This window comes from Komagataella phaffii, chromosome 4 (assembly GCF_000027005.1).
Source record: "Komagataella phaffii GS115 chromosome 4, complete sequence".
NCBI lineage: Eukaryota > Fungi > Ascomycota > Pichiomycetes > Pichiales > Pichiaceae > Komagataella > Komagataella phaffii.
In genome coordinates this window covers 383,238-405,486 of record NC_012966.1, presented here as the reverse complement: position 1 = coordinate 405,486, position 22,249 = coordinate 383,238, and the positions used below count along the sequence as shown (strand labels likewise).

Sequence of the window (22,249 nt, the reverse complement as noted above, 5' to 3'; positions counted from 1 at the left end):
AAGCGATGGCCCTCTTTACTACTTTGTACAATCAACAACCCACAACTAACAACCATGTCTGTTCAAGAAACACCAACTAAGGGTGCCAAAGCTGCTCTCTCTAACCTAGACATTAACTTATCCAAGAAGGATTTGACCTCTGTACTCCAAGCAGCTGCTGATCAGAAAGAGAAGGTGAATGCGCCAGTGAAGGAAGAGAGCAAGCTTGACGACGACCACAAGGCATTTCTTGCTAAGCACAAGGTCCACCGCCACAAGTTGAAGGAGATGGAGAAGGATGAACCACTCTTAGTTGAGAATAAACGTCGTTTTGTGCTCTTCCCTTTGAAGTACCACGATATCTGGCAAATGTACAAGCAGGCCGAAGCTTCCTTTTGGACTGCTGAGGAAATAGACCTGGGTAAGGATTTGCATGACTGGAATAATCGTATGAACGATAATGAAAAATTCTTCATCTCGAGAGTCCTTGCCTTCTTTGCTGCCTCTGACGGTATTGTCAATGAAAACTTGGTGGAAAATTTCAGTGCTGAGGTTCAACTTCCCGAAGCAAAATGCTTTTACGGTTTCCAGATCATGATGGAGAACATTCACTCCGAGACTTACTCCTTGCTGATTGATACTTACATCAAAGATCCAAAAGAGTCTGAATTCCTGTTCAATGCCATCGAGACCATTCCATGTATCAAAGAAAAGGCTGACTGGGCCATGAGATGGATTTCTGATGACGATGCATTGTTCGCTGAACGTTTGGTTGCCTTCGCTGCTGTTGAGGGTATCTTCTTTTCAGGATCTTTTGCTTCTATCTTCTGGTTGAAGAAGAGAGGTCTCATGCCAGGTTTGACCTTCTCCAATGAGCTTATTTGCAGAGACGAGGGATTACACACTGACTTTGCTTGCTTGCTATTTTCTCATTTAAACAATAGAGCCAGTGAGGAAATCGTTGAAAAGATTATCACAGAGGCTGTCGAGATCGAAAAAAGGTACTTCACAGACGCTCTTCCTGTCTCCTTACTGGGGATGAACTGCAGCTTGATGTGCCAGTATGTTGAGTTCGTTGCTGACAGACTACTGGTAGCTCTGGGCAACAAAAAGGTGTACAACGTCAACAATCCATTTGACTTCATGGAGAACATTTCTTTGGCCGGTAAAACCAACTTCTTCGAAAAGAGAGTTTCTGATTACCAAAAGGCAGGTGTCATGGCTTCTACAGACAAAACTTCTAATGATGATGCCTTTGCCTTTGATGAGGATTTCTAGATCTTTTTTGGTCAATAATAGGGGGGTTTTTTACAAAGGTTAGCGGTTAGAGACTTAACGTCATATTACGTTATAATGTATATTAAATTTAGTTATGATAATTTTTCGTTATCTGGTAACTTTAGGCTTGGTTTCTGTTATTCTTTTTTTTTCTTTTTTATTTATCCCTCACGGACGGATAGATGCCCGAATTAAACAAGGAATTCTTCATAGCGATCCCCTTTAAGCAGTTACTTCCCAGCGCCCTCCTAGAGTCTTTTCTTGGTTGCCTGCACACTACCCAAAAACTTTAAAAACGTCAGGCCTGCCAGAGATTTTCCTCTCTTTGTTCGATCCAACCAGTATGGGACAGCCAGATATGCCATTACATCGTTCGTATAAAGATGCTATAAGGGCCTTGAACTCCCTTCAGTCCAACTACGCCACAATTGAGGCTATTCGAAAGTCTGGTAACAACAGAAGTGCTAATAACATCCCTGAAATGGTGGAATGGACCAGAAGGATAGGTTACTCTCCAACCGAATTCAACAGGTTGAACATCATTCATGTGACGGGGACTAAAGGTAAGGGTTCCACATGTGCATTTGTGCAGTCAATTTTGAAGAGATACAAGAACAAAGACTTCGCCACAGCGTCCAGAAACTCAAGTAGCTCCACCCTTGCAAGTTCAAGATCCAATGAACTTGAAAAACCCCACATAACCAAGGTTGGATTATATTCCTCTCCACACTTGAAGTCTGTGCGGGAACGTATCAGAATCAATGGGAAGCCTCTAACTGAGGACCTTTTCACCAAATACTTCTTTGAAGTATGGGACAGACTTGAAAACTCTGAATCTAACCCTTCTACGTTCCCTCAGTTGAGCCCAGGTTTGAAACCTGCCTACTTCAAATATTTAACCCTACTGTCTTTCCATGTATTCATGAGTGAAAACGTCGATTCTGCCATCTACGAAGTTGGAGTTGGTGGAGAGTTCGATTCCACGAACATAATAGAAAAACCCACAGTTACTGGAGTTTCTGCTCTTGGCATTGATCACACTTTCATGCTGGGAAATACCCTCACAGATATTGCCTGGAACAAATCTGGTATATTCAAAGAAGGAGTTCCAGCTGTTTCAGTACCACAACCAGAGGAAGGTATGAATGAACTCGTCAGAAGAGCTGAAGAGAGAAAGGTAAAGTTCTTCAAAGTCGTTCCTGACAGGGATCTCAGTGATATCAAACTGGGACTCGCAGGTGCTTTCCAGAAAGAGAATGCGAACTTGGCCATAGAGCTTGCCGCAATTCACCTACAGAAATTGGGATTCAAAGTTGATGTAAAGGATGACCTTCCAGATGAATTTGTGGAGGGTTTATCTAGCGCAACGTGGCCTGGTAGATGTCAGATTATAGAAGAACCCGAGAACCAAATTACTTGGTATTTGGATGGTGCCCATACCAAGGAAAGTATCGAGGCTTCTTCCCAGTGGTTCACTGAAAAGCAAACCAAGTCTGATCAAACTGTACTTTTGTTTAATCAGCAAACTAGAGATGGTGAAGCACTGATTAAACAGTTGCATGGCGTAGTGTACCCGAAATTAAAGTTCAACCATGTTATCTTCACTACTAACTTAACGTGGTCAGACGGATACTCTGATGACCTCGTGTCTTTGAACATCTCCAAAGAGGAAATTGATAATATGGATGTTCAGAAGGCACTTGCTGAAACTTGGAACAGTCTCGATAAAGCAAGTCGTAAACATATTTTTCACGATATTGAAACATCCATTAACTTTATTCGTTCGCTCGAAGGTTCTGTGGACGTTTTTGTTACCGGATCTTTACACTTGGTGGGAGGATTCCTGGTTGTTTTGGATAGAAAAGATTTGCCTAATTAATTTATTGACTGCTTATTAAAAAAATCCCCTTTTCTTCCTGGACCCATCTAATCTCTAATGTTGCAATAGATCCGGAATGTCCAGCAATTCCTCTTCTTCGTCAATGTCCAGGACTTTGCTAACACCTGCCTTGTTTCGGAAAAGCTCTACTGCTCCTGCATACAACATTTTGCCCTCTTGAGTAGACGTTTGGGGCCTGAAGTACACCAGGACCAGGGGTGAAGATTTTCTTCCATCTTGCAGTGTTATTGGATATGACAACAGTATAAATCTTGGCGAACTATCAGGAACTTCATCTACCAAGTCCTCTAAAGAGGTAATGACATCAGTTTCAGCCTTGATTTCGTAAGATGAGGTATCAATGTGATAGATAAGAGCCTCCATTGAATGGGCTCTGGCAGATGAAAAGCGAAACTTTCCAAGACGCTGCAAAGTTTCTTCGCTGAACGAGTACAGCGATGGGGCCTAATTGTTAGCTTTGACTGGATTGTTTCAGAAGCCGTCTATAACACTTACCATTTTGGTAACTGGTGACTGTCGGAACTTGGGGAGGAAAGAGGAAAGCTGGCAAGAAAAAGCAGAGATGCCCGCGACATTTCATTTCATGGTCTTTACAGGTGGAAATGAAGTGCCTAAAAAGAAAACCTAATTACCTAATGCTGCGTCCCTTTATGCCTATTCTAATCATCCAATATGTAATTACCAAGTTTATCCATCTTTAGGTTTTCAACACCAGATGTGAGGGCTTGGACAATTCGTTCATTTTCCTCAGCAAGGTCAGATTGTTCGCCTTCTGATTTAGAATCATCAAATTCAAGGCTATCTTCGTAGTCAGATTCTTCTTCAGTTGAGCCTTCACCTTCTTCCTCTTCATAGGTGTACTCTCGCATTCCTTGAACTGCTGTCTCGAGGTCAGAATTTTTCTTATTCTTCTTGAAACCAGAAGCTTCCACTAGCACATCCAAGTTGTTGATACGTTTGACATCCCTCTCAAATACTGGGTAAGCATATTTAAAACCTTCACCAAAGCCATCCTCGTCCATCATTGAAGTGTCAGAAGTTGGACCGTAATTGAATACCTTTCTAAAAAACTTCCTTATACATTCGATATCCCTCTTGAAGTAGAAAGAAGCATCGGGGTGTTCAATGGAAATACATTGAGGAAAATCTATGACCACAAACCCAGGCTCATCGGGTTTCGGATCATCTCTAATAATGACATTGAACTCGTTGAAATCACAGTGAATTAATCCGTGGTTGGCAAGGTTCACGGCAAATCTCATCAGTTCAGAGTACAACTTCTTGTAATCTTTATGAGTTCTCAGCCTTCTCATTGTAACACCCCTAATCCACTCCATTATTATGCAATGCCTGGAACTATCAAAAGGCTCGGGGACTGAAAATCCATTGGAGTATAAGATGCTCATGAACATGTACTCCTTTTCAGCGGCTAGTCTGGAAAGATACATCCAGTTACATGACTGCCGATTCTTTAAATAATCTCTGTTTCTCTTTACTGTTTTGAATGAAGTCCTACCCAGTCTGTGAACTTTCAAAACCTTTTCCACTCCTTTAGGGTCACTAACCAGATAAATATCAGACTCCTTACCAACACCGATTGGGGAACCCATAGAGTACAAGGAACCTTTCTTCAGCATGCTCTTCAGCGCCAGATAATCAAATCCTAAATAACTCAGCCTGTAACCATCATACTTGGCATTTCGAAGCTTTGAAATCAAGCTTAGTTTGGCCAAATCAGAGATGGATCTGTTAGTAGTAGACGGAGAACGAAGCCCTCCGATTTGATGGATCATTGGTGTTGGGACCACCTCATGATTACGAGATCCCAATTCCACAGCTATTAAAACTCGGAAGTCGTCATTGGTGAGGTACCTCATGTGTGATATATCGAGTTTCATGATGAGCTAGTTGAGATGGGATAGACAGAAATTTTGAACTAATTTTTTTTTTTTTTGGTATTTGAGATATCGCGAAGCTCTTCTGATACAGATAACTAGTGTGAGGGGAATAATGATAATTCTGAGTACTGCAATGCTATACTAAAGAAACTTTAGGAAATAGTACTTTTAATTGAAAGATCCATGGGGTCTAAGGTTACTCGGCGCTGCAAAGGGTTGACAGCAAAGAGCTTAGTAGTGACAGCAAAAAAGAGATTGCAGCACCTGAGTTTCGCGTATGGTCTCCCACTACACTACTCGGTCAGGCTCTTAGCAGCTTAACTACGGTTGATCGGACGGGAAACGGTGCTTTCTGCTAGATATGGCCGCAACCGAAAGGTTATAAATTGTGTTTAATATATACGTACAATGATTCACAGTAGTTCAAGACAACAGTGATTATCAAAAGTCTCAAATTAATTATACTCGTAGCATGCGTATTGCCTCGTATAATGCTCACCTGGTGAATGTTCGTCTGAACACTTGGTGAAAGCTCATTCCAGAAATTAAATTCTCTCCTCACTGATAATAAGGAATATCAAATAAGAAACTCTCGGGCAGATATTTTAGCTGCAACACAAGATTTTTGAAGTCATAGTGATACATTATCATTTACAAATCTTACTATATGTGGGCTACAGAGTTGGAACCCTTAAGCATACCGAGCAACTCGGCACTACTAGATGAGTTCCCTTTCAAAATTCCAAGTAGTTCAGAGCTTCCGTTGGAAGTTTCCTTGCGAATTTCATTATTAATAACAGGCTCATTATCTTGAACGTTGCCTTTCAAAACACTCAACAACTCGGAACTGTCTTCTGATTTCTTTTGTTGGTCGGGGCTTTTGAGAATACTTAAAAGCTCCAAACTGCTATTCGCAGGAGCCGGTGGTTCTGTTGGTGGGATGGAGGGTTCTCTTCTCTGTAGAATGTCCAACAGTTCAGATGATCCATTGCTTTTGGCCGGTGATTCTTCCCGGAAGCTTGGGCGTTTCAGCATATCTAAAAGTTCGGAGCTATTTCCATTCAATGCAGTGTTCTGCTTTACAAGTCCAAGTAACCCAAGTTGGCTGCCAGAGTTGCCATTGGGTTGCGGGATTGGATTTGACTTGAGTGGCTGTTCTTTTGGAGGCTCGGCCGATTGGTTCTCATTGGATTGAGACTTTTGAAACAAGATGTTTGTCAAATCTTTGGTAGCATCCAGATCAACTGATGCTTCAGTTGGTTTGAAACTTTGAGGTTCTGGCGTTCCTTCGTTTGACCTTCTAAGAAGTTCTTCTAATGAATCTCCTTTTTTGAGAATAGTAATCTTTTTTCTAGCTTTTACAGGTTCAACAGCAACTTGAGCTTCTTTCTTTTCTTTGGATTTCTTACATTTATTCACGTCTGATGGCTGAATAGCATTCTTAGATGCTGAGATAGATTGAACAACAGATGCGGCTTGAACTTTTGGAGGTGGAACGTATTCGTCCATATCGGAATCAAGTCCTTCATACAAATCTATTTGGGAATCATTTTCACTATAGTGTTGTTCATGGAGTTGATTGAAGTCACCGAATTCATCATCGTCATTATCATTTCCTGATTGTGTTATCTGTGGAACTGAGGGGCCGTTCAAGAAGGGTGACTTGGGTGCATCCGTTCCTCTCTTCGACGGTGCAATTCTTGATATTGTTTTGGAAGATGTAGAACTATTATCATTTTGTCTGTTGTCGGAATTGAATGATACCTCTTTCATAAAGCTTTCATCAATATGACTACCTTGTTCAACAGTACGAGTTGATAGGTCGTCGAGCGCAGTACCACGCTTCAAGATGCGTATTCTGTTCTTCGAAGAAGTGGCGCCTGTTGTGGGAGGCGTTGAGGGAACTCTGGTAGGAATACTATTTCGGTCTGTGGACGATTCGTTCAAGTATTTGAGTAATATTTCACTCTGTTCCTTTGGCGTTGAGCTTACATCCTTATTAAATTGCTTCATAGTATTTTCGGTCAAATTAGCGGTGTTGGAATTAGGTTGTTTCAAAATACTCAGAAGTTCAGCAGAATTCTTGGATTCGGTTTGAGTTGCTGATGGTGGAGCTGGTGATGGTGCAGGGTTTCGTAAAATGTCCAGCAGTTGAGAGGCATCGGCTTCTTTCGACCTATAAAATGTTGGTCTGTTGAAAGTTTCTGGTTTAGGCCCAGTATCTTGTGGGACAAAAGGAGGTCCATTAGGCTGCTGCTGCTGCTGCTGTTGAGGCATGGCGGGTGGGAACATTGCTGTGGGAGGCATTCCTCCTGGAATGTATGGGAAAGGCTGAGCCAAAAATGGTAAAGGAGGTAGCTGACCATTCATGAAAGCGGGTATTTGCTGAGGGGGAAGATTCTGAATGAAAGGGAAATTGGGGAAAACTGGAATGGGAACAGAGTTGTTGATGTTGGTGTTGCTGATATCGGGGAAGTTTGGCTGTGGATGTGGGTACTGTTGAGATGATATTTCTTTCTGTGGAGCATTCGACTGTGATTTGTCTTTTAGAACCATTTGTTGAATAATATTCATTAGCTCCCTACCATAATCGGCAGTCTCCTCTTCCTCCCCAATACCCAAGAGACTTGATAACTCGAAGGTAGCTTTTTGCTTTAAATAATCTTCACTTGAAGTCTTCCGCTTTATAAAGTTGAGGATGGGTTTTATCATAGCATCCACTAAAAAAAGCTTGTTGGAATTCTTGCAAGCCACTGAAAGTTTCTTTACGTCTTTCCATTGTATGTCAGAGATTTCATTTCTTACCAGAGGTTCAAATGGAGTATCCTCTGGCACATCGCTGACCAAATAAATTCTATAATTTTTTCCTTTAATTGTTCGTTCAATATATTCATTTTCATCAATGTAATTAGAGGCATCAAAACCTGTTTCTTCTTTCAATTCTCTCAATGCACACGTTAAATCGGACTCTGCCTTGGAAATTTTACCTCTGGGAAATCCCCAGCTTTTGGACTGATAACCTTGAACTAGTAGGAGTTTGGTATAATCACTGTTGAACAGCGCACAACCTCTGACTGGGATGGTGGACTTGTACTTTCCAAATCTGACCAAAGCATCTTCTGGGTTGCCCCAGCGCCAAATCAAGGGACATTTTTCTATAATCTTTTGGGAGAAAGTCTTCATAGAGAGGTTCTTCAGTTGTGGGTTTAGCTGTCTGACAAAATCTGTATAAAACCACTGAGCTTCTTCTATCTGGAAGAATACTCTTTCGATGCTGGAGAGATCTTCTGGTGGACAATTAACAACGAATCTGACAAGCAGATCCTCTAAAACTTTATCCTGTGATTCATTTATGAATCCATCTCGCAATTGAATACTCATTTGGCAAGGGACCAGGGAGCAGCTTGTAATGGGCGATGTGATGGCTTGGGAATAATGTTGTTTAGTGAGGGCAAAAGACGGTGAAATATTCGGTCACGCACTACCAACAAACTCAACTGCTAACTAGTGCACGACCATCTGGGAGTGACATTATCGCCCGTACTCACTGCAAATTGCAGACAATTAAGACATTGAGAGTCAAATTGATACAGAATTTCAACCCAGCGTGTATCCATAACAACAAGCCCTTTTGTGTCTAGCAGTCATGTTAAGAATAGGTTACATACCAGAGCATTTTAGCACCCCAATCTGGTTTGCTAAAGAGAAGGGGTTCTTTGAGAACAGTGGGGTTGAGGTGGAGTTGATTCCCTACCCATCAGGATCTGGTCATTTGATCCAGTCACTGAAAAACGACGAGATAGATATAGCTGTTGGTCTCACTGAAGCATTTGTTGCTGGAATTTGCAAGAATGATACGCAGTACAAGATTGCGGGAACATATGTGGAATCTCCTTTATGCTGGGCAATTTCAAGCGGGGTGAATCGTACTGACATTAACAGTCCCGAAGAGTTACACGGTAAAAGAATAGGAGTTTCAAGGATAGGCTCTGGCTCGTACATTATGAGCTTTGTATTGGCACTTCAGAGTGAATTTTCAAGACCTTATTACAAGTCATTTCCCGTTCTCCATAACTTTGCCAATTTGAGAGACTCAGTCAATCTGAAGGACGGTGTAGAGCCCAGTGATGCTTTTATGTGGGAGCATTTTACATCCAAGAGATACTATGACAACGGAGAGATTAAACGAATTGGGGAGATATATACTCCTTGGCCGTCTTGGGTGATTGTAGGGAGTTCCAAATTGGATCAGACTCAATTGCAAAGAGCCCTTAGAGCTGTTCAGGAGGGAGTAGATTATTTTGAAGAACACAAGACAGAAGCAGTTGAACATATTTCGACCCATCTTGACTACTCCAAAGAGGATGCAATGGAATGGCTGAAAACTGTCAAGTTTAGTGGTGACGTGACACGCGTAGACTATAACCGTTCCATAGTTAACACCGCCCGTATTCTGAAAACTGCAGGAGTCATCCAACAAGAGAATGAACCTGATGAAGTTATAGATGAAAGATTGGCCGCAGGGATTAGTGCAAGTAAAGATTGAGAATAGAGAAAGGATGTTGGATGGAAGACAGGTGGTGTAGATCTCCGCGAATTGTCATCTAATCTTTCCGTGTGGTGTCAAGGCGAGAGATAGGCTGTCATCTGCACCTGAAACCCCTTGGGAGGATGACCAGTCATTAAAATTTTTTGTCATGAATGGCCAAGCCCTTGCGGATGCAGCCATGACTTTGTGGTTAGTGAGCAAGTAAATTTAGAGAGACAATTAAGTTAATTCAGGGCGTTGAACGTTGTGGCTGGCGTTTCTTTTTTTCTTATAGTTTATTTCTTTTTTTCCTTAAACAGTTTTCGCGACGAAGCTTAGATGCGCTTTTGCCTACCCAGATTCTTTGTGGAGCCCAGTGCGGTGCCGTCTTAGAAGATGGAGTACAGTACGCCTACGTATGACAATTGATGTTGAACGTTTCATCACATTGCGACAAAGGCTATGTGCTACTGGGTAGTCGACTTTCAAAACTTTGTCCGTAACCGGTTGTATTTTTGTTCTTGCCAACGAGCTGTCCTATAAGATCGGCTCTTATTCCGATGATTCTTCCATGGGACACGAAAAAAAAATTAATCCCACTGCGGGCTGTCTACTCCTCGTCCCGTCTAAATCCTGCATGAATAGTTGGTTTCCTTTTTTTTTTTTTTTTTTTCCCACCAATATAAATACTACTTATGCCCCCCTTTCTTGCGGACTATTAGTTCTTACTCTTTAAGCAACAATTCATGAAAGCCAAACACTCCGACTCTTTTGCCATCATTGGTGCAGGCCCTTCAGGGCTTTCAGCTATTAAAGGGCTGCATAAGGAACTAGGCCCCGACTTCGATAAGGTTAAAATTAAAGTTTTCGATAGAAGAGACAAAATAGGTGGTCTGTGGAACTATATCCCAAATCCTGATCCTATCCCAACCCGAAAGGAGATAGAAGAGGAGCGTGGATTGAACGAACAGCTCCAAAAATTAGAGAACATCGCCGAGGGAGAGGAAGTCGTCACTGACCAAAGTAAGAAGCCTGTCGCCTACAATACCTCTGGAATCTATAACTACCTACAGACCAATCTGCCATCCGTTGTGATGCAGTTTTCGTACAACCCTTTGAAACCAGAGGACGTTAAAGAAACTTTATTGAAGGATAACTACCTTTTCAAAGGGTATGAAGGAGATTATGAAAAGTACCCCTTTAGACATTATACAAGTGTTTATCAGTATATTAGAGACACTTTTGACCAGTTTTTGGACAAAGTCCAACTCAACACTAACATCGAGAGAGTTCAGAAGGACCCAGAAACTGGTAAATGGAAATTAACCATTCGTCAATTCAAGGATGGTAAGGATGTTTGGTCAATTGAGTACTTTGACTCTGTCATTGTATGTGTTGGTCAGAACAACATTCCCTACATTCCTGCTAACATCGAGGATGCTGTAGAACAAATCCGTGCCGAAAACCCAGACTTAATTGAGCATTCTCAGACATTCCGTCGCATTGAAGACTATAAGGGATTGAAACTAGTGGTGGTAGGTGCCAGTTACTCTGCTTGTGATTTCATCAGTGACGTTTACCCCATCTGTCAATTGCCTATCAATGTTGTGACGAGGGGTGGTGAAATGAAGGAGTACCCATTCCGCAAACCTATTTACGAAGGAGACGAAAAGAATATCAACATCACACATGAAATCACAACATTGGAGAAGGATAGTAACGGTAAGCTCCGAATCACCACTAAAGATGGTCAAATACTTGAAGATGTTGACAAGTTGATTATTGCTACTGGTTACAAACATTACTTCCCGTTCCTGAAAGAAGAAGACGGACTGAACCTTATCAACAAGAACGGCAGAGTTTCCCAATTGTATCAACACATTTTTTACATACCAGATCCTTCTTTGACATTCCTCAGTGTGGCTAATGGTACTTACACATTCACTGTATTCGAGTACCAGTCAGCTTTGATTGCCCGATTCCTCACAGGTAAGGTAGAATTACCAGAAAGAGAGGAACAAGAGGCTTGGATTCAGAACAGAGTCAATCTGAAGTCTGACACCACCTTTTTCCACATGATTCCATACGAAGAGGCTGGTGAATATTTCCAGGACTTGGTCAGGCTGGCTGCTGATCCTGAATTGACTTTTGACAGCGACAAAATCTACAACGCTACCAAAGCAGGCCAAGAACTCAAGTCGAAATACTGGGCCCGTAACAAAGAGATCAGAAAATTGGGAACCAGTGCTTAATCCATACGTCGCTGGCATTATTAAACTAGGTTTTGATGAAAACTCAGCATGTGATTGAGAACTCTCAGTTGGTTCTTTTTCGTTTTCACTTTACGAATTGTTTTAGAAAGGCATCATCTAATGTAATCTGTATACACTTTATTGCATTATATATACTCCACCTTGCTGTTCATCTCGTCATCTTCGGATTCTTAGCTGCTCCATCTGCCCCGGGGGTGTGAAATGTCCGACTCTCCGAGCAGACGGTTGAGCCTCGCGCCGCATCAACGGATAAGGCATGGTAGTGACCCCTCTCAACAGCGGGCCATACAGTTCTCCGCCCACCGTCGCCGCAAGGATCACCATAAAACCTTGCTGCTCCCGGCGTTCTTGGGTACTTGACGGACGGAGAACAGACAGGTTTCAGACCCCCCCGGAAGTTGACACCTAGGTCAGTTATAATTGCAAGTCACACTACCTGCACATAGTAAATTGCTCTCACCCGGTTGAGATCCGACCAGTTCTGTTGACTCTGTTTGCTTCCATGACTCTGCTCCCCTTGGCCGACTGATAAGCATGTTCATCCCATCGGCCATTGCCGTGACTCGGGAATGACACCCCAGCAAACGTATATAAACCCACAATCCCCCCAGATTTACCGCTTTATCACAAAAATGGCTGCCCCAAGAACTTACGGCTCCCTTGAAGGAGTGCAATTGTATGGAAAAGTTGACTCAACCCCACTGTATGATAGTCCAATTACCCCTGCTGATATCCTGACCAAAGATGCTTTGAAATTTGTCGTTCTACTTCACAGAACTTTCAACAGTACCAGAAAGGAGCTTCTTGAGAATAGACAGAAGGTCCAGGCCAAATTGGACAAAGGTGAGAAGTTGACTTTCCTCCCCGAGACTAAGTACATCAGGGATGATCCTAACTGGAAGTGTAAGGCTCCAGCACCAGGACTGACAGATCGTCGTGCCGAGATCACTGGTCCTCCAGAGAGAAAGATGGTCGTCAATGCCTTGAACACAGATGTTTATACCTACATGACTGATTTTGAGGACTCCTGCTCTCCAACATGGTCTAATATTATTTACGGACAAGTTAATTTGTATGATGCTCTCAGAGATCAAATTGACTTCACTTTGCCTGCCACTGGCAAATCATACAAGGTCAAGAAGGAAGGTCGCAACCCACCAACCATCATTGTCAGACCTCGTGGATGGCATATGGTTGAGAGCCATGTCACCGTTGACGGTGAGCCAATTAGTGCCTCTCTATTCGACTTTGGTCTTTACTTCTTCCACAATGCCCGTCAATTGCTGGACAATGGTGTTGGTCCCTACTTTTATTTGCCAAAGATGGAGCACTGGTTAGAGGCAAAGTTGTGGAATGACGTTTTCAACGTCGCTCAAGACGCTTTGGCCATTCCTCGTGGTACCATCAGTGCTACTGTCTTGATCGAGACTTTGCCAATTTCCTACCAATTGAACGAAGTTTTGTATGCCCTAAGAGATCATTCCGCTGGTTTGAACTGTGGACGTTGGGATTACATGTTCTCCACTATCAAACGTCTACGTAATGACCCCAAGCACATTTTGCCAGACCGTGGTCTTGTGACCATGAAGGTTCCTTTCATGACCAACTATGTTAAGCAGTTAATTAAGGTCTGTCATCAGCGTGGAGTACACGCTATGGGAGGAATGGCTGCCACAATTCCTATTAAGAACGATGCTGAACGTAATGCCAAGGCCATGCAAGCTGTTCATGATGACAAACTACGAGAAGTTCTTGCTGGCCACGACGGTACCTGGATTGCCCATCCAGCTTTGGCACCAATCGCTCTTGAAGTCTTCAACAAGCACATGCCAACTCCTAACCAATTGCACAAGATTCCCGTCTACGACAGGGAAGTTACTGAGGAAGATTTGGTTGATACCAACATCGATGGTTTCAAGATCACTAAAGACGGTATTCTGATTAACATTTATATCGGTCTGAACTATATGGAGGCTTGGTTGCAAGGTTCTGGATGTGTGTCTATCAATCACTTGATGGAAGATGCTGCCACTGCTGAAGTTTCTCGACTGCAATTATTCTCCTGGGTCAAGCATGGTGTAAAACTTACTGACACTGGCGAGAAGATCACAAAGGACCTGGTTGTCAAGTTGATCGACGACGAAGTTGCAAAGCTGAGCCCCAGCAGACCCAACAACAAGTTTGACATTGCTGCCGACTGTTTGAAGAAGGAGATTAGTGGAGAAGTCGAGGTTGCTGAGTTTTTGACCGACTTACTGTACCCAGACGTTGTTACTCTTGAGTCTTCTCCTGTTGATTTGGACAGTCTTAAATAGGTTTGTTGTCTTTTATAAATGTCTTTTTATATATGCATTCATGCCTTGACAGCATTGTTTGGTTAATTTCGGGTCAATTGAGTTCGAATATATCATTCGATGTAAGTCTTGCACGAATGACTGTAGCACAAGATGATGCTCCACGATGGAATCGATTCTGGCGTAGGGGACGTTCAAATCTACCAGCATCTGTTTGACAAAATTTTGAAGTCTCCTAAGAGAGAGATTGTCTACTACAGCAAGGCCGAGTTCATTGTATTTATCGCCTTCGAAGTCACTTTTGTTCAGAGATCGAACTTTACCTATTCTTGTTGCCAACTGGTGGACTAGCTTCGAGTTGAGTGTCTTTGATTCTTGCAATTGTTGATTTATCTTTGCTATTTTGCTGTCTTTTTCTGTGGATTGTTCCTTTAATGTGAATATTAGTGAGTCTTTGTGGTCTATCATTTCTTTTAGTCTGCGAATTTGCTCGTCTTTATCATCTGTCTGTGTTTCGTGTTCGCCTTCTTTTATCGTCATAGAGCTGTCATGAGTACCTGGAGGTGTTAATAGATTGGTGGTGGAACCGTTATCTCCTTCTTCACTCACATCGCTGACCAGTTCTGCTATACGCTGTCCCGGGTTGTTATGGCTTTTTGGTTCTTGGTAGTGAAGGTTCATGGGAGTGGAATGCGATAAGGGCATTTGAGCGGCTCTCTCACGAACCAGAGGTGTCTTGACATCCTGCTTGGGTAAATTGTTGGACCGCCTCAGAAATCGATGAAGCCTGTCATAATCAATCACCTCGTCTCTACCGACTAAATCGTGAGAGAGTAGCGAGTCTTCATCCGAAGACAGATACTTATAGGAGTTTTCACGTGATGGGGAAGTGAGTGGAGAGCGGTCTGCAACGACAGATGCGCCGTTGTTGGGGTATTTCTTCTTATGGATATTCATAATTGGCAATGACTGCTAATGCGACAACTGGGCATCAACGAAGAAGTAACGTGGGGAGGCACTGGTGTAGCTGTTTTGAAAGTTTAGTTTTAGTTTTGTAAACAAAGAACGCCAGAACTTTTCGGCCCTCCTACCGATATTGTGTTTCGCGGTCTGGAACAAAATCCAGTTACTACCAATGCGCGAATCTCACCGCCGCATGGGTTTTATACATGCAGGTTCAGGAGCAAACTCGGCCACTGCAGTCTCTGTGAGTAATCTATCCGCGAGTCCCGTAAAATTTCGTTTAGCAGCCATGCGACGGTGGAGGCAGTGGGCCCGTTGCCGCGGCAGCCGACGAAATTAATAATAAGAAAGAAAAAATTCGCCCCCAAGCTTACATAATTTTGAGAAAAGTGGTCTTTAGTCATAGTCTGGAAAAAAAAAATTATCAAGATGATGAGGTGTCCAAATGAAAGACAAACGATAACTTCTCGGGAGAGTCTCTGGTAACCTTCGGTTCCACAGTAAACTGATCGGCTTGAAAGCCCGTTTCCAATCAACCAGCAACGCCCTCTGACGTCTCTTGCTGAGCCTGCCACTGATTTCCGGATTAGGCAATCATAGTCGTTCCTTAATCGATTTTGTGCCTAATTTTTCAGTTCTTTTTTTTCCTGATTCACATCCTTATAAGTAGACGACCTGTCGACTTTCACAGTTTCCTTGTTCAAGCCATTAAAATTCAAATAGTTGAAGTAAAGCTCTGATTTTCTATTTTTTAAATCAGACTGTCTTCTTCTTCTATTCCAACCCTTTTCCTGTCTATTTCCTTTAAGTTTGACCCCAAAAAAAAGAACCTATTCATTTACGTTTTTTTTGGCCACTTAACCATTCCATTTATAACAAGGAAAGACAAACGAAAAACCTTTTCTTTACCAAACAATTTGCGAGCTTTTGATTAAGTTATCGTGTCCTATTTTTTACATCCTTCGTCCTGAAAAGCACAATGTTTTACTCAGGGTACAACCAAGCTCCTCCTCCTTTGATGGGCCACCATCAGACGGAGTCCGTGGGCTACCACCATCATCAGAGGCAATACTCGTCTCATTTGGGCTCGAGTTATCTTCCGAATAACAACTACGACATGTACAACAATGGTCAGCTGTTTGGTGTTCAAAACCAACCTCCTGCTCCTGTTCATCAAGTCGCTCAGAACAATAACAAGAGTGTCTCTAATGCCATGAGTTACGACATCGAAACCATGGTTGATTTCGTATGTGTAATGACGCATTTCAAGACACCTTCCAGTTTGTCTTCTGTGCTTTATGCTACCAACCTTCCAGAGACTACTATTTTTGGTGCACTGATATATTACAATCAACTCGTGGATCCTTCGGAAACCGACAATGATTACACTATATTCACCAATCTGGTACTCGCTTTCATGGTTTCTAACAAATACATGGATGACCAAACTTTTACCAACAGATCCTGGTCCAACGCTTCTGGATTGCCCATTGAACTCTTGAACTCTATGGAAAGAGACTGGCTAAACAGACTTAGTTGGAATCTTTCCATCAATGAACGTTACCACCAAATGGAGAACATTTATTTCAACTATTTGAGTCAACGTATCTGTTCATCTTCTGTCAACTCCAGCTATATGGCTGCCCAAGTTTCTTACAACTCAGGAAGAGTCCAGTCACCACTGGCCAACTCTTACGAATTCCAGCAGCCACATCCTGTGGATTACTACAATTTGTATTATCCTCAAGTCCCCATGAATCCTCATTCATATCAGAATGGACCCATGTACCCCGGGCCACCACTCGCAACAAGTCAAGTTCACATGGATCCTGGCGCCCGGAATTACTACGGTAGTTACTACACTCCTCATTCTGGTATGATGAGCCCTTACTCTTACAACAAACCAGCCAACTCTGGTTTGGTTGCGTTTTAGTTTTTCTGCTTTTATTACTGATTTCAGAACAGACATTGTTTCGTTTCCACTATACAACTTTTTTTTTTAATCTTTAGTTTTTTTTTTTTAGTAATGTTTACTTTATTAATAATATAAAACAAATTAACCATTTAACCCCAACTCAATTTTTAGTAGGGAAGTCTCCCCTTGAAATGTTGGACTGATCACACATGCTCCTGAAAATTCCGTTCTTGTTGAACAGATTCAGCGGAGTGTCATATTCTGCAACCTCACCCTTCTCGACCACAACGATGTTGTCATAGTCTAGAATAGTTTTTAGTCTATGCGCAATGCAAAGGATTGTGCAATCATTGAACTGTGTAGCAATTGTCGTTTGGATTTTTGAGTCAGTCTCGTAATCAACTGAGGACGTTGCCTCGTCCAAAATCAAGATCTTTGACTGTCTAACTGTAGCCCTTGCCAAGGCGAGTAGCTGCCGTTCACCATTGGAGAAATTTCCTCCACCGTCAGTGACTTGACTATCCAAGTCGAACTTAGGATCGCTGGGCACGCCGCTATTGATCATCGCCACTTTCAGTTCCTCATCAGTTTTTTGTCCAAAGGGATCAAGGTTTTTCCTGATTGTTCCTTTAAAGAGAATGGGGTCCTGAGGAATAATTGATAGTCTTTTCCTCAAATTATGCAGACCCAGTGTTGAGATGTCTACATTGTCAATGGTGATTCGACCGGAGGCCAGTTCGTTAATACGATAAAGGGCCGTCATTATGGAAGACTTTCCAGCACCCGTTCTTCCACAAATTCCGATTCTCTGACCGCTTGCAATCTTTAAACTGATATTTTTCAATACCAATGGAAGTTCGGGCCTATATCTGATGGACACATTATCGAATTCAATTTCGCCTCGTTTCAACCAATTATCTTCATCAGTATCATCGTCTTCTGATTCTCCTGGTTTAATGTAAGCCGCTTCCTGGGGGAGGCCAATCGCACATTCCACTAATCGTTCAATCGCAGTCATCTGAAGTTGAACCATGGTCAATGACTTTGTCAACATCATCAGTAGTCCCGTAATTTGTAACGTATATGATAAAAGAAGACCAGTCGAACTGGCACTAATACTGAAACTTTGAGTCACAGCTAACAGGGCGACTAGAAGTGTCATAACTGTCGCTATGAAATGCAAATTTGCTGCCAAAAATCGTTGACCAGCAACTGTTAAATAATAAGCTTCATTCATTCTGTTCAGCAATCTTGTATTCTTTGTTAGAAACTTATCGACCATACCGTATGCCCTTATCGTGTTCATTCCAGTCAGACACTCATTAAAGTTGTTATAAACGAAGGATCGCTCAATGTTCTCTATTCTTTTCATTTCTTTCCCTGAAGCACCATAGAAATTGGACATGACACAATAGAAAAGCACTAATATTGGAATTGCAATCGCAAACCAAGGTAGGTAGACCACACATAAAATCAACACAGCTACAATCGACGAGAAACCAAATACCACCAGTCGTAACTGATCAGCCATTTCGTTGTCTACGGTGTCCGTGTCTTTGGTGAACCTATTCAAAATTTGACCCATTGGGGTAACATCCAAGTAGCTCATTGGAGTGTGAAGTAAAGTGTTTAGTCCTTGAAGACTCAGATTCTGGGAGGCTTTATTCACAACATAGGAAATGAAAAAGAACTCCAAAATCACCATTAGGACACCCAGGAAGGTTAGTAAGATGTATATTCCAATATACTGACCATTTGTCAAGTGTTCGAAATGATAAGATACCCAATAAGACAACCAAACATTACAGAACACAACTAAAAAGGCGCTTATAACCACAGTAAGGATAATCGCCAACAAAAGAAGCAAGGTGAATCTTTGTGCACCCGCCTTGAAAAAAATCGGTATAACTTCCCACTTCGAAAGCGAATCTGATCTAGATTCTTGGACCATCGTCTTACCTTCCTTTTCCGTAAAATTGCGGTTAGGCTGGGACTCCTTTTCACGCTCAATCTCTTGCTTATCCTCTGTTTCTGGGGTTTCATTGGTATTAAAAACCATTAAATTGGTGAAATTTTGGTTTCTAGCGGAGAGCTCTTCAAACGTTCCTACGTCGATCGTTCCGTCTCCATTGAGGAAACATATCCGGTCTGCAGTGCTGACCAGAGACAGTTGATGAGTTGCTAATATTCTAGTTTTATCGTGCAGTAATCCCATAACACAATTGTCCATTATATGCTTACCAACTCGAGCATCTACTGCACTCAAAACATCATCCAATAACAGAATATCCCTGTCATTGTAGACAGCTCTTGCAAGATTAATTCTGGCCTTTTGACCCCCGCTGAGAGTGATCCCTCTCTCTCCAATTTCAGTCATATCTCCATGATCTAGCATATCCAGATCTTGAGACAACGCACAGCATTTAATGACTTCCCAGTACTTGGTCTCGTCGAATGGCTGTCCAAAAACAATATTCTCTCTTATAGTAGTATTTTGGATCCATGGTTCGCCACAAAGCAATAGTGACCCCTGGTGGCTAACTGAGCCAGATTTTCTTTTCATCTGGCCACTCAATGCTGCTAGTAATGAAGATTTACCGGTCCCAATTAGACCAGTTATCACCAAAAACTCTCCTTTCTTCACTTCCAGGTTGATGTCTTTCAATCCAACTGAGTCTTCTTGATCGAGTTCGAAGCTTGGCCATGAAAAATTTCCCTTTTCAACTTTCAAAGCCACATCTTCCAGTAACATATCTTTCTCGGAGCTGCTTCTGTTGTAAGATGAATCATCCAAATCATCCTCATAAAATTCCTCTGCACCTAGAAATTCAGTAAGCCTTTTCAATCCAAGATAGCCATCGGTAGCAGTACTGAACGCCATTGGTAACAGCACCAGCTGCAAAGAAAGGACGTTGAAAAACTGCAAAGAACTAAACACATCAGCGGCACTCTGCATTCCTCTCTCTCCGAACATTGTCAGAAAAGCTACAGCAGACGACACAGTTGTGGAATTGATAGATATGGCAGTTACAACATTTCTTGAAAACAGAAGTTTCAAAATCTGGACCATCTCTTTTTGTCTTTGCTCGGAAACTTGATTAAAATAAGGAATTTCCCAAGAGTAAAACTTGATGATTTTCATATTGTAAAGTATTTCCTTCAGAGATTTGACTCTTGCATCAGTGTGAACGCTTGCTTTCTTTCGGAATTTGAGCAATGGTTTGACAGAAGCAATAACAGTGAAAAGCGTTAGTATTAGTACAGCAACACCGGCCAAAGCTGACACTCCAATGTTGACAATTAATAGGGCAATGGGTATGGCTAAACCAACGGGAAATTGCCAAATGAATGAGAAATAAGTCACTGCAAGATCAATTCGGGAGATATCTGCACCAAGAATTGAGGTGATCTTCCCTTGGGGATATAAATTTCTAGATTTGTCACTCAACCGGAAGGATTTATCCAACAATAATTTGGTTAGTAAAGCTCTAACTTTTGCTCCTGTCAATCCAGTATCATGGAAGAAATGCAACTGGAGGAAGGACCTAACCAGTACTAAAGCTGCGATACCAAACGAGTACCCAATTCCCTTTCCTACGGGGGAATTCAGTACTGGCTGCATTTGCACAAATTTGATCAACTCCCTACTCAGTAAAGGAGTTAAAGCTGTGGCAACATCACCCAAAAACTTCCAAGTGTTTGCCTTCACATACTCATACTTGAAAGTTTCCAACAAGGTCCAAAAGAGTATGTTATCAGGGTACTTGAACGGCGTTTGCTTTTTTCCATTGCTTTCCCAACTTCGGTAGGCTTTCTCCAATCTTCGATTGAAATAGTACTGGAATCGGTCATGCATATCTTCAACCTTTAAAAAATGCGCCTCATTATCCTCAAGTGTGTACAGATCATCCGGTTGAAGTGGTCTCCTATATCCAATGTTCAACAGAGGTATTAGCCACCAAAACCCGGCTCTGTAGAGCAGATTTGTTTTATGTAGTGGGTAAGACTTTCTCTCGGATGGATCAGGAACTGGAGGGACTTTCTTGTTCAGCAATAAAGGGGTCAGCCAACGTTTTTTCAAAACCAGATCGCCATCTTTCTCGAGTTTTTGCCCCATCTTTCAGGGACTGTGTATGGTAGGACTAGGCTAAACAGAAAGGGAAAGATTTCTGGCAGTCTTGGTATCTGACAAAGCGAGCATAGATTAATAATTTCGCTCTGGGTGGGTGGAGTACATCAAATCATGTGACACGAAACAATATTTTTGCCAAGAGATCTCAACGGAGATAACTTAGATCTGACGCCCACAGCTGTGAAATGTTTTGCCTGCAGTTTTGACATATTTGTAGGCTGGACTGTATCTGCATTTCTTCACATTGAAAAATGGTTCATGCGGAGCTTAGTTTGAAAGAGAAATAGTATTAACGAATGAAAAGGTAGTGAAGCGCGTTAGTGACAAGTTTTGTGATTTCACAGAGGAAATGTTGCAGATGTGCTACAATCTTCAAGAGAATATTGGACGTCACATCAAGGGCATTTGGCTCAACGCCTTGGACCGTTGGGAAAGACTATATTACTCAGGATTATGGCAAAATAGGGAAGAGTCACCCTTTGGATTCAAAGGAGGTACATTGAGTTACATGTGCAAAAAAGATTCACGTATAACGACAAGAGAGCTAAGCAGTCTAGGGGAAGGCAGGTTGAAAATGTTGGTCTCAATAGTTTCTTGACTAATTTGGACTATCATATAACTGACATTTGCCCACACCTATTACTGTTGTGTTTTACTCCCCACCTTAGTGTATCCCCCTAGCATACATTATTCATGCATATATTCGGCTATCAAACGGCCAGAAACCACTTTCAGGAGGCCTACTGGGGACGATGATTCATCTCTTCAAAGGTGTAAAACATCGACTGGTGAATGTAACAAGTGGAATACCTAACTAGTGCAAGCCTATCGATCGGAAGGTCATTACATGTTGACTGAATTAAAGAAAAAAGGCTAGTCCCTTACAATGTTTTGCTTAAAGTCTTTTCTGCAGTATTTTGTAAAATTACCCTTCAGCTAGGAAGGATGAACTCTAGAAACCTGTTAGGTATACTCGTAATTCCAGTTCAGGTATCTTCCATTCATCACCCTTCCCTTCCGTTATCCTTTTTGTCACTCTAACACTGCGTTCATTTTATTACTTTCTTTTGTCTTCCTCTGCGAACTTCT

General features: G+C 42.0%; 11 protein-coding genes across 11 annotated transcripts; 6 read left to right on the top strand and 5 right to left on the bottom strand.

The window, feature by feature from the left end:
- Positions 1-54: 54 nt before the first annotated feature.
- On the top strand, positions 55-1,257 carry PAS_chr4_0197 (Small subunit of the ribonucleotide-diphosphate reductase (RNR) complex; the record flags this gene model as incomplete). Its single annotated transcript, XM_002493557.1, has 1 exon — positions 55-1,257. One exon carries the CDS (start codon positions 55-57, stop codon positions 1,255-1,257), a length of 1,203 nt encoding a protein of 400 aa, XP_002493602.1.
- A 343-nt stretch (positions 1,258-1,600) lies between these two features.
- On the top strand, positions 1,601-3,136 carry PAS_chr4_0196 (uncharacterized protein; the record flags this gene model as incomplete). The annotated part of the gene is made up of 1 exon (XM_002493556.1): positions 1,601-3,136. One exon carries the CDS (start codon positions 1,601-1,603, stop codon positions 3,134-3,136), a length of 1,536 nt encoding a protein of 511 aa, XP_002493601.1.
- A 54-nt stretch (positions 3,137-3,190) lies between these two features.
- On the bottom strand, positions 3,191-3,520 carry PAS_chr4_0924 (uncharacterized protein; the record flags this gene model as incomplete). Its single annotated transcript, XM_002493555.1, has 1 exon — positions 3,191-3,520. One exon carries the CDS (start codon positions 3,518-3,520, stop codon positions 3,191-3,193), a length of 330 nt encoding a protein of 109 aa, XP_002493600.1.
- Positions 3,521-3,816: 296 nt separating this feature from the next.
- On the bottom strand, positions 3,817-5,055 carry PAS_chr4_0195 (Essential serine kinase involved in the processing of the 20S pre-rRNA into mature 18S rRNA; the record flags this gene model as incomplete). Its single annotated transcript, XM_002493554.1, has 1 exon — positions 3,817-5,055. The coding sequence occupies one exon, from the start codon at positions 5,053-5,055 to the stop codon at positions 3,817-3,819; it is 1,239 nt and encodes a 412-aa protein (XP_002493599.1).
- A 663-nt stretch (positions 5,056-5,718) lies between these two features.
- On the bottom strand, positions 5,719-8,436 carry PAS_chr4_0194 (Catalytic subunit of the Dcp1p-Dcp2p decapping enzyme complex; the record flags this gene model as incomplete). Its single annotated transcript, XM_002493553.1, has 1 exon — positions 5,719-8,436. One exon carries the CDS (start codon positions 8,434-8,436, stop codon positions 5,719-5,721), a length of 2,718 nt encoding a protein of 905 aa, XP_002493598.1.
- Positions 8,437-8,701: 265 nt separating this feature from the next.
- On the top strand, positions 8,702-9,601 carry PAS_chr4_0193 (Hypothetical protein; the record flags this gene model as incomplete). Its single annotated transcript, XM_002493552.1, has 1 exon — positions 8,702-9,601. One exon carries the CDS (start codon positions 8,702-8,704, stop codon positions 9,599-9,601), a length of 900 nt encoding a protein of 299 aa, XP_002493597.1.
- A 728-nt stretch (positions 9,602-10,329) lies between these two features.
- Positions 10,330-11,835, top strand: PAS_chr4_0192 (Flavin-containing monooxygenase; the record flags this gene model as incomplete). The annotated part of the gene is made up of 1 exon (XM_002493551.1): positions 10,330-11,835. One exon carries the CDS (start codon positions 10,330-10,332, stop codon positions 11,833-11,835), a length of 1,506 nt encoding a protein of 501 aa, XP_002493596.1.
- Positions 11,836-12,425: 590 nt separating this feature from the next.
- PAS_chr4_0191 (Malate synthase) lies at positions 12,426-14,171 on the top strand (the record flags this gene model as incomplete). The annotated part of the gene is made up of 1 exon (XM_002493550.1): positions 12,426-14,171. One exon carries the CDS (start codon positions 12,426-12,428, stop codon positions 14,169-14,171), a length of 1,746 nt encoding a protein of 581 aa, XP_002493595.1.
- A 12-nt stretch (positions 14,172-14,183) lies between these two features.
- On the bottom strand, positions 14,184-15,107 carry PAS_chr4_0190 (Hypothetical protein; the record flags this gene model as incomplete). The annotated part of the gene is made up of 1 exon (XM_002493549.1): positions 14,184-15,107. The coding sequence occupies one exon, from the start codon at positions 15,105-15,107 to the stop codon at positions 14,184-14,186; it is 924 nt and encodes a 307-aa protein (XP_002493594.1).
- A 985-nt stretch (positions 15,108-16,092) lies between these two features.
- On the top strand, positions 16,093-17,046 carry PAS_chr4_0189 (Cyclin-like protein that interacts with Pho85p; the record flags this gene model as incomplete). Its single annotated transcript, XM_002493548.1, has 1 exon — positions 16,093-17,046. The coding sequence occupies one exon, from the start codon at positions 16,093-16,095 to the stop codon at positions 17,044-17,046; it is 954 nt and encodes a 317-aa protein (XP_002493593.1).
- A 142-nt stretch (positions 17,047-17,188) lies between these two features.
- Positions 17,189-21,145, bottom strand: PAS_chr4_0188 (Plasma membrane ATP-binding cassette (ABC) transporter; the record flags this gene model as incomplete). The annotated part of the gene is made up of 1 exon (XM_002493547.1): positions 17,189-21,145. One exon carries the CDS (start codon positions 21,143-21,145, stop codon positions 17,189-17,191), a length of 3,957 nt encoding a protein of 1,318 aa, XP_002493592.1.
- Positions 21,146-22,249: the final 1,104 nt, after the last annotated feature.